Source organism: Marmota monax, unplaced genomic scaffold, assembly GCF_021218885.2.
Source record: "Marmota monax isolate L192 unplaced genomic scaffold, Marmota_monax_Labrador192_F-V1.1 WCK01_AAM20220418_F8-fsc00001, whole genome shotgun sequence".
Classification (NCBI taxonomy): Eukaryota; Metazoa; Chordata; class Mammalia; order Rodentia; family Sciuridae; genus Marmota; species Marmota monax.
Window position 1 is genome coordinate 35,471,507 of NW_026693777.1, and position 9,859 is coordinate 35,481,365.

At 36.2% G+C, this 9,859-nt stretch overlaps 1 protein-coding gene across 1 annotated transcript; it reads left to right on the plus strand.

The window, feature by feature from the left end:
- Positions 1–4,225: 4,225 nt before the first annotated feature.
- Positions 4,226–5,164, plus strand: LOC124104532 (olfactory receptor 4F15-like). Its single transcript, XM_046461522.1, has one exon. The coding sequence runs from the start codon at positions 4,226–4,228 to the stop codon at positions 5,162–5,164; it is 939 nt and encodes a 312-aa protein (XP_046317478.1).
- The last annotated feature ends 4,695 nt before the right edge of the window (positions 5,165–9,859 follow it).

Below are 9,859 nucleotides of genomic sequence, written 5' to 3' on the forward strand. Positions count from 1 at the left end.
GTATAAACTGAAAATCTATAAAATAGAAGAAAATTTACTAGGAACTTATCAAGTTCGCCAGATGGAAAAGACTCTTGTAGACACTTGAACAGAAACAAAAATTTGACATAGTGACCAATGACCCAAAGCGAAATAATTTCCAAGGTAATGTCATTTTGTACTGTACAATCAATACATGAAGAGAAAGACTACAGATGACAAAAAATTTCAAAATGAAATAATATTTAAAAATACCAAGAGTTACTATGTTTGTGTTTTCCCCATAGTTTATAATTAGAGTGTTTATATAAGTTTAATCTCTGAACTGTAAAAAGAATGGAGAAAAGTTTAAAAAGTGTTCATAAAGGGAAAATTGTAAAAGTTGTCATTTTTTGAGTTTTGCAAATGAAAGCTACAGGGTGACTTTGTTTCATTTAAGGAGACAGGCATTTATTTGAAAAGGATATGCTCCCAGAGTACTGAGTATACAAGTTCTCAAATTAGAGGGGGTTAGATTTTACTTGGGTATAAAGAATGTTTTGTGACACTTTGAAGAGTAAAAACACGGTAAGTTTGAGCTGAGGGAAATAATCAACTTGGAATATTTCTAGAGGACAGAGGAAACATACATGGATAAAGGTTTAGATGACACCTAGATTTGCTGTAGGTCCCATTTAACTTGATGACTCTGTATTTGGAGCCCCATTACCAAATATTTATATTCATTTATAAAAACTGAATGTCTGGGAATCTGAATTGGAGAATTTCTAAATTTTATATAAGTAGAGAAAAAGGAATCGATTGCAACACAGGGTAAAGAGGTCTTGTCTTTTGCATCATGGATATATAATTAGTTCAAATGAACATAATTAAAGCATTTCAGAAAACTTATTTCAAGGACAGTTGATTTATAAGAGAAGATGATTTCAAAAGTGCTCCTTCAGGAGTTTCTCTGAGGGTATTGATGACCCAAAGACAAATAATTTCCAAGGTAATGTCATTTTGTAATGTACAATCAATACATGAAGAGAAAGACTACAAATGACAAAAATTTCAAAGTGAAATAATATTTAAAAATACCAAGCATCATGTCCTTGACTCTTCATCTCAAAACCTTTCCAGGACTTTTTCTCTAGAATGAGATTTGAATCCTGACCCTATATCAAGTGACTTAAAAGCTGTAATGGCTCTAACTTTATGAGCTTTTATATTCCCTGATATTTACAGGAATATAGTCTCATCCATTTGGCACATCTACATTCCATAGCTCCATCTCATTTTGTTATAAACTCACTTTAAAGAGAAATTTGGGTTCCTGTCTACTTCATGAGATCAGTGATCCAAAAAGACAACTGAATTTATAGATCATGAAAACTAATGGAGAAAATCTTCTAAGAGACTTAGTGCTGAAAAGATTCCTGGAGATATATAATAATTTGTTTATAATTATACTATTTCTAAAGAATAGGTTAAAAGAACAGTGCAGATCATATCTTAGAGATTGTCTAAGATATAATTTGAAATGAAATTTTTCTCTCTTCCCTTTTCATTACATGCATACTTCCCAAATTTCATAGCCATTTTTGGATTTTCCTTTAAATCTTTTTATTTCATATTTTCTGCAATTCTTGATCACTTTTATAATACTTCATTTTCTATTTTCTCTGCCATGTCAGAACTGCACTCTGCTTATCATCTTTAATTATATAATTAGGCATAACTTAATATGCCTTTAAATCATCCAAATACATCCTTTTATATCTTTCAGAAAATGCTTACTTGTTCACATCATGTACTTGTAGTGATTCTAAGTTTTGGGAAGCACTGGAGAAAAGACAGATGTAGTCCATAACTTTATGGGGATTGTGGTCTAATTAAGGAGAACATAACAACAAATTACGTTTGTAGTAAGTACTATAAAGAAATACATTTAATTTATACTTAAAATTTACTTTTGATCACTGAAACAATGAATATTATAATCTTTTATTGAACAGAACAAGGCACTATATTTTGAAATATCTTTCAGACATGGTGTTTAGATGTTCTCTACTTGTCAATATCATCTCCTGTTTTATTTACTTATTATCTCATGCACTAAGCACTATAATAGGTAAATGATGAAAGGAAAGTAATATTAATATTTACTGAATACCTATATATGGAATACAAACATATTGAATGCGTGATTACAATCTTATTTTATCCCTACAACTTACCATAAGAAATCAGTATTTAAATTTGTTCGTCTGATAAATAAACTGAGGAGTAAAAGTTTAAGTACCTTGCCCAATATTAGCTTGTCAGTGGCTGAACTATGGTATATAAACAGTTGGGTGTTCTGAATCCAAAGTCCTTTTTTGTTCTACTATATTATATTGCTTCCCTAAAAACAATCAAAATTACAATGTAATATCATAAGTCCTTTCACAAATGTTTGAACAAAGTGTTGTCTACTACACCACAGTGACCTTCATAGGTTTAAGCTTTCAGATCCTGTTCTACTCGAGGGCAATGATTCTCACATTTTCCCATTTTTCTCCCCCAGTGCTTCATGGACTGAAATTTTAGTAGAATGCAAATTCAGACATTTATCTTTCATTGTAATGTCAAGTTGTTGGAGAAACTTCTAACACTTACTCGACATTCCAGTAGTTAAGGTGATGCAAACTGGTAATTGACTTGACAGTTCATGGACCTGCATCTCTCAGTCGACCACTTTTTCATTGCATCAGAGATTCCAAATAACATAAAATAAGACCTTCTAGCTAAGGTAAACATTTAATAAACTTTGAATATAGTGTTTCCCAGAGGTGAGGAATAGGAAGGAAGGGCTTATTTGTCAGAATAATCTTATCGTCTTGGTGGAGACATGAGTTGAGAAAAGTTAAATAGATTTATCTGACTAAACCAGGCTATGTGTTTTGAAGCAAAAATCGAAAGAACTTGGGGTTGAATCAATTTCCTGTGTTGGCCAACCTTCTATCTCACGTGGAACATCACTGCAACTTCTCTTGGATAAAGCAGAAGGATATTAAATTCAGAGATAACACTACATGGAACAGAACAACTCTGTATGACAGCCACCAACTTCTCTGTGTGGTCACAAGTTCAAAATCTGTGGGCATAATAAGTGGATTCCCCTCGCTTCCAGTTTCATTAAGGTACAATTGAAAATACATATTAAATATATTTATGGTGAACAATGTTAGATTTGGATATGTGTATACACATTGTAAAAGATTGGATCAATCTATGCTTATTTGTGATGAGAACATTCCAGATCTACTTCTTAGGAATTTTCAAGTATGCAGTACACATTTATTATAAACCACAAACACCACACTGTATAACAGATATACAAAATTAAGGATCCAAACTGAATATTTGATGAATATCTTCCCATTACATCTCCCCACCACACCCCATCCATCCCTGGCCCACCATAATAATCGCTGCTTCTATGAAGGTGATTTCTTTTTATATTATACATATAAGTGAAATCTTTCAGAAATCGTCTTCTCGTGTCTCCTTAATTTTCTTGGCACAAAAACTTCCATTCTCATTCATAATGCCACAAAACACAGAATATTCTTTTATAAGATGAAGAAGAATGTGTGTGTCATTAGCTTGTTTCCATATATTACACTCTCCCAGCATATTGTAAATAAGATTGTGATGAATATAGGAAATTGTCTTTTGGATATAATAATGTCAGTAATCTTCAGATATTTAACCACAAGTGAAATTGTGGATTATATGGAAGTTCTACTGTAATTTTTTCTTTCTGGTGATGCTAGAGATATAATCCAGGGTACTGTACATACAAGTGTTCTACCACTGAGTTACATACCCAGCTACTATGTTTAAATTTTTGACAAATCTATGTACTATTTTCCTGAATTGTGTGATACCTTATAGTCCAACTAACAGTGTATAAAGAATTTCTTACATGACATGCACCCCAACATTATATTTTGACTTTGTGATAATAACTCTTTTAATAAGTGTAAATAGATATTTCACTGTGATTTTAGCTAATACTTTGCTGATTATTAGTGATGTCAAGCCTTTGTTCATATACTTTGTTCATATACAAGCCTTTGTTGACATTTAGGTTGATTTTAATGCTAAACTAAAACTAGGTTTTTATAACTTTGACCTTTCTCCTCCTGGTCTATTAATATACTTGTCATAATTTGCATTTTCTCCTGTTCTCCTTCAGGAAGCACCTCCAACAAAGCCAATGGATGGAGCAAATCATTCTGTAGTGTCAGAGTTTGTGTTCCTGGGACTCACCAACTCCCGAGGAATCCAACTACTCCTCTTTGTTTTCTCCTCCATGTTTTATGTGGCAAGCATGACGGGAAACTCCCTCATTGTGTTCACGGTGGCTTCTGAGACTCAATTACACTCTCCCATGTACTTTCTGTTGGCCAATCTCTCCTTCGTTGACTTGGGTTTTTCTTCTGTCATCTCCCCCAAGATGATTTATGACCTTTTCAGGAAGCACAAAGTCATCTCCTTTAGAGGCTGCATCACCCAGATCTTCTTCATCCATCTCATTGGTGGTGTGGAGATGGTGCTCCTCATAGCCATGGCCTTTGACAGATATGTGGCCATATGTAAGCCTCTGCACTACCTGACCATCATGAGCCCATGGATGTGCATCTTCTTTTTAGTGGCTGCCTGGGTGGTTGGCCTTATTCACTCAGTGGTTCAATTGCTTTTTGTAGTAAAGTTGCCCTTCTGTGGCCCTAATGAGTTGGACAGCTTTTACTGTGACCTTCCTGGGTTCATCAAACTTGCCTGCACAGACACCTATCGACTGGAACTCATGGTCACAGCCAACAGTGGTTTCATCTCTGTGGGCTCCTTCTTCATACTGATCATTTCCTATGTTGTCATCATTCTCACTGTTCAGAAACACTCTTCTGCTGATTACTCCAAGGCTCTGTCCACACTGTCAGCTCACATCACTGTGGTGGTCTTGTTCTTTGGTCCTTTGATATTCTTCTACACATGGCCATCTCCCTCCACACACCTGGATAAGTTCCTGGCCTTCTTTGATGCTGTTCTGACTCCTTTTCTGAATCCTGTCATCTACACACTACGGAACCAAGAAATGAAGGTGGCAATGAGGAGAATATGCAGACAGTTAGTGAGTTACGGGAAGCTCTCTTAAATGATTGTATTTATTTATTTATTAATACTTATTTATTAGTTTTCGGTGGACACAACATCTTTGTTTGTATGTGGTGCTGAGGATCGAACCCGGGCCGCACGCACGCCAGGCGAGCGCAATACAGCTTGAGCCACATCCCAGCCCCTAAATGATTGTATTTAGAAGAGTCTTCTTTGAACACAGACATTCCTTGTTGATGATAAAACTCAGAGAAAAGCCTTTCTTTGTCTACTCTCATTTGCTTATGCATGCTGATATTGAGGCCATTTTGTCTTCTAATTAGAAGGAAGGGAAAATCTCTTCTGAAAACAGAAGAAATCAAATAGAAAATTATTTGAAAAGCATAGATTATAATAATCCAGAACCTCAATTCCTAAGGAATAATATTTAAATGAAGTAAATTTGTAAACATATGGAAGAGGGCAGGCTGCTTTAAAGCCTTTAGAACAGGGAAAAGTTTCTCACTTGGTCTTTTTTCTTTTAAAAACTGCAATATGCCTCACATAAAGGAATTTCTGGCTGTATTCAAAGAGAGGACATTAAAATGGGTTTCTTTTGCTTTCTTGTAATTTGCAAACACTCTACTCCCTCTTGGTACTCTGCAAGGCTGTGCAAGGAGGTTAGACTCTTGAGAGTACTAACCGGAGTCTATTGGATACACAGTGCTTTGACAGAAAGGTCAAAGCTGTGTGAGCTATTTTAGAAGGCCAAGAAGGAATTAAGAAAGCATCATGACTTTCATGAAAAGCATTATGCTACCCAAACCCAATTTCCATTGCCCTTTTTATCCTACTTCCTTACCTCCGATTTTTCTTAGTATATTTCTGTCTGAATTTCACCAAATGGAAAGTTTGTGTGGTTTTTGGATGTGGAATTGATGAAACATTCACCCTTGGTTTGAAGATGGGTGTACTGTCCCCATGTTGCTTCTGGCATGCTGGCTCACCCTGTGGTGTGGGATAGCACCTAGGTCTGCAGTTCCTACTTCCTACTGGTTCTCTCCCTGCAGTTCCTCCAAATCCTGAGCCAGATGCAAGGACGTGATAATGATGAATGTCCCCAGGTTACACAGTTACCTGCATTATCAAAATTGGAAGTACCGAGTTGGGCGCAGTGGTGCATACCTATAATCTCAGCAGCTCCGGCTGAGGCAAGACTATACAGGGTTCAAAGCCAGCCTCTGCAACTTAGAAAGTCCCTAAGAAACTTACCGAGACTGTGTCTCTAAATAAAATATAAAAAGTTCAATGGATGGGGCTCAGTAGTGGAGTGTGCCTGGGTTCAATCCCCAGTACAAAAAAAAAAAAAGGAAGTATTGAGAGACAGACACAATACTGGTTTACCTTTAGTCTCTGCTTCATGTCCATTTGTCCTCTGTCAGGCCAGTGAGATAAGTTGTTGAGAGACCAAAAAACTACCCAGAGACAGTATATGAGTTATAAGTTTTATTGAGGAAATGCTCACAGGGAAGGTTCAGTGGTGATAGGCTGAACACATAGCACCTCTGTCCCTTATGGAGCTTTCTCAAGAGGTATCTTGTCTGCCTCACAGGATTTTATTCAGTGTTGACTGGCTGGATGAGTGACATGTATCCTTTCCTCAGCGCCTTCAGTTCCACACCTGTCTCCACTCAGAGAAGGGTTCTATATGTTAAGCTGCAGAAGCAGTGACATCACCAGCATAAACTAGTTTGCTTAGATTACTTCTATGACCAGCATCCCAAGAAGCAACTCTCCTGGTGTACATGCAAAAGCAACTTTTTACAGTAGCTGTCCCTAGTTCCCATTGTGCATAAGAGAAAGTATCCTTCAAGATAATATTTATCTACTCATTCTGGCCCAGAAACTCTATTCACTTGGCTTCTTTATGTTTTGGGGAACTGAGACAGACATCTCAACATCCTGGTGTTTTACTGTCTTCCTTTTCTTTAAGGATGGCACATCTTCCACAATGTTGGCTTCACTGGCCTCAGGCTGGCATGGGGTTCGGTGGTACCAGACCTATATGGACTGCTTAATGGTTTCCACCATTGCACAAAGTCTAATTCCAATAAGTAATACCTGATTCTATTACACTTAAGTGATACTATTTCTTTGGTTAAACCGTGAGTGATAAATACTCAGCACTTCCTTCAGTCTAATCATCTGTGGATTTACATTACAGAAAAACTTTTCAATTCATCTGATATGTATGCAACATTGTATCTGAACAAAGGACTCATATTATAGTAAATGAGTTATAATAATGAGGTTATACCACATGGAACTCATTAGTCCACCCACATGCCCCACCACTTACAAGGAACTGACTGATAGATTTTTTTGGAAAAATGTGACTATCTGTTGTTATCCCAGAGATGAATGAAGGGGGCCTAGATTAAGGGTCATTTTCAAAAGGTCTTTGGTTTTATTTGTGATATTGGAATTTTAAAATAAGAAGAGACTCATATTCTGTGTGCAATTAAAAAATATTTAAAATTTTAAAGTAGTGATCTTTGCTGCTATCAAGTCATTCTGTGATTCATTAAACTGGATTTTGAGTTTTTAAAGTTATCATTAGTTAATATTAAAGTTGGGATTTTCTTAACTCTAATGTACCATATATGTTCTCTTTTTTTCCAGCTAAAATGAAGCTTGATTACACTGTTTGAATTAGCTGTATTTTAGACTACTTTAAGAGCAAAGTACCTCTGAGCTGCCAGATGTCAGGCCTGCATCACAAAGCATTTTCTCTTGTTTCCTAGGCTTTTAAAAAGGGGTTTGTGGGCCATAATATGAGCAGCTTTGGATAAACACTAAAGGAGATCAGTGTTTTCTCCTACTTTGTTGATATGGGAAGTTTTTCTTGGGAAGCAGTTTAATACAGGCAGTGATAAGAATTCAGTTATTTGCTTATTGTTCAACATTATTTTTTAATGTCTTTTCTAAAAAATTGATAGTTTCTTAGACCATTGTATCATGACTTCTTCTATTTTAATCATCTTTTATGATTTTATTTTAAAATTATTTTTATTCTTTTTTACATTTTTGCTTTGGATTAATTTATTCATCATATTTCAGTTTTGCTCAACTAAACAATTTTTTGTTTTAATTAGTTACACATGACAGTACAATGATCTTGACATATCATATATTTGAATCAGATGGGATATAATTTCTCATTTGTCTGAGTGTACAGGTTGCAGAATCACATTGGTCATGCAATCACATATATACCCACAGCAATAATAATATCTATTTTATTCTGCTGTCCTTCCATTCCCCCCTTCCCCTCCCCTCCCCTCCCATCACTTCTCTCTACCCAATCTAATGTGACCCACTTCTTTTTTTTCCCCCTCACATCATCATACCTGAATTCTGTATAACGAAGGAGGTCTCCTTCCCTCTTCCATGCAATTCCCATTCTCCCACCCTTTCCCTCCCACCTCTCTTCCCGATCTAGAGGTAATTTTCTTCTCATGCTCTTCCTCCCTACCCCATTTTGAGTCACCTCCCTTATATCAGAGAAGACATTCGGCATTTGTTTTTTGGGGATTGGCTAACTTCACTTAGCATAATCTGTTCTAATGCCATCCATTTCCCTGCAAATGCCATGATGTTATTATTGTTTAGTGCTGAGAAATATTCCATTGTGTATAAATGCCACATTTTTTTATCCATTCATCCACTGAAGGGCATCTAGGTTGGCTCCACAGTCTAGATATTGTGAATTGTGCTGCTATAAACATTGTTGTGGCTGTGTCCCTGTAATATGCCATTTTAGGTCTTTTGAGTATAGTCTGAGAAGAGTAATAGCTGGGTCAAATGGTGGTTCCATTCCCGGTTTTCCAAGAAATCGTCATACTGCTTTCCAAATTGTCTGCACTAATTTGCAGTCCCACCAGCAATGTATGAGTGTACCTTTTTTCCCACATCCTCGCCAGCATTTGTTGTTGTTTGACTTCATAATGGCTGCCATTTTTACTGGAGTGAGATGGTATCTTAGAGTAGTTTTAATTTGCATTTCTCTGATTGCTAGAGATGGTGAGCATTTTTTTGTGTATTTGTTGATTGATTGTACATTCTCTTCTGAGAAGTGTCTGTTCAAGTCCTTGGCTCATTTGTTGATTGGGTTATTTGTTTTTTTGTTGTTTAACTTTTTGAGTTCTTTGTATATCCTAGAGATTAGAGCTCTATCTGATGTGTGAGGGGTAAAAATTTGTTCCCAGGATGTAGGCTCCCTATTCATTTCACATATTATTTCTCTTGCTGAGAAAAAACTTTTTAGTTTGAATTTGTCCCATTTGTTGATTCTTGGTTTTAATTCTTGTGCTATAGGCGTCTTATTAAAGAACTTTGGGCCTAACCCCACATGATGGAGATTAGGGCCTACTATTTCTTCTGTTAGACAGAGAGTCTCTGGTTTGATTCCTAGATCCTTGATCCATTTTGAGTTAACATTTGTGCATGGTGAGAGATAGGGATTCAATTTCATTTTGTTGCATATGGATTTCCAGTTCTCCCAGCACCATTTGTTGAAGATGCTATCCTTTCTCTATTGCATGCTTTTAGCACCTTTGTCTAATATAATGTAGTTGTAATTTTGTGGATTGGTCTCTGTGTCCTCTATTCTGTACCATTGGTCTACCCACCTGTTTTGCTGCCAGTACCATGCTGTTTTTGTTACTATTGCTCTGTAGTATATTTTAAGATCTAG

Excerpts from the sequence above, each read along its gene's own strand:
- LOC124104532 (XM_046461522.1), top strand. The coding sequence starts at position 4,226 with ATGGATGGAGCAAATCATTCTGTAGTGTCAGAGTTTGTGTTCCTGGGA.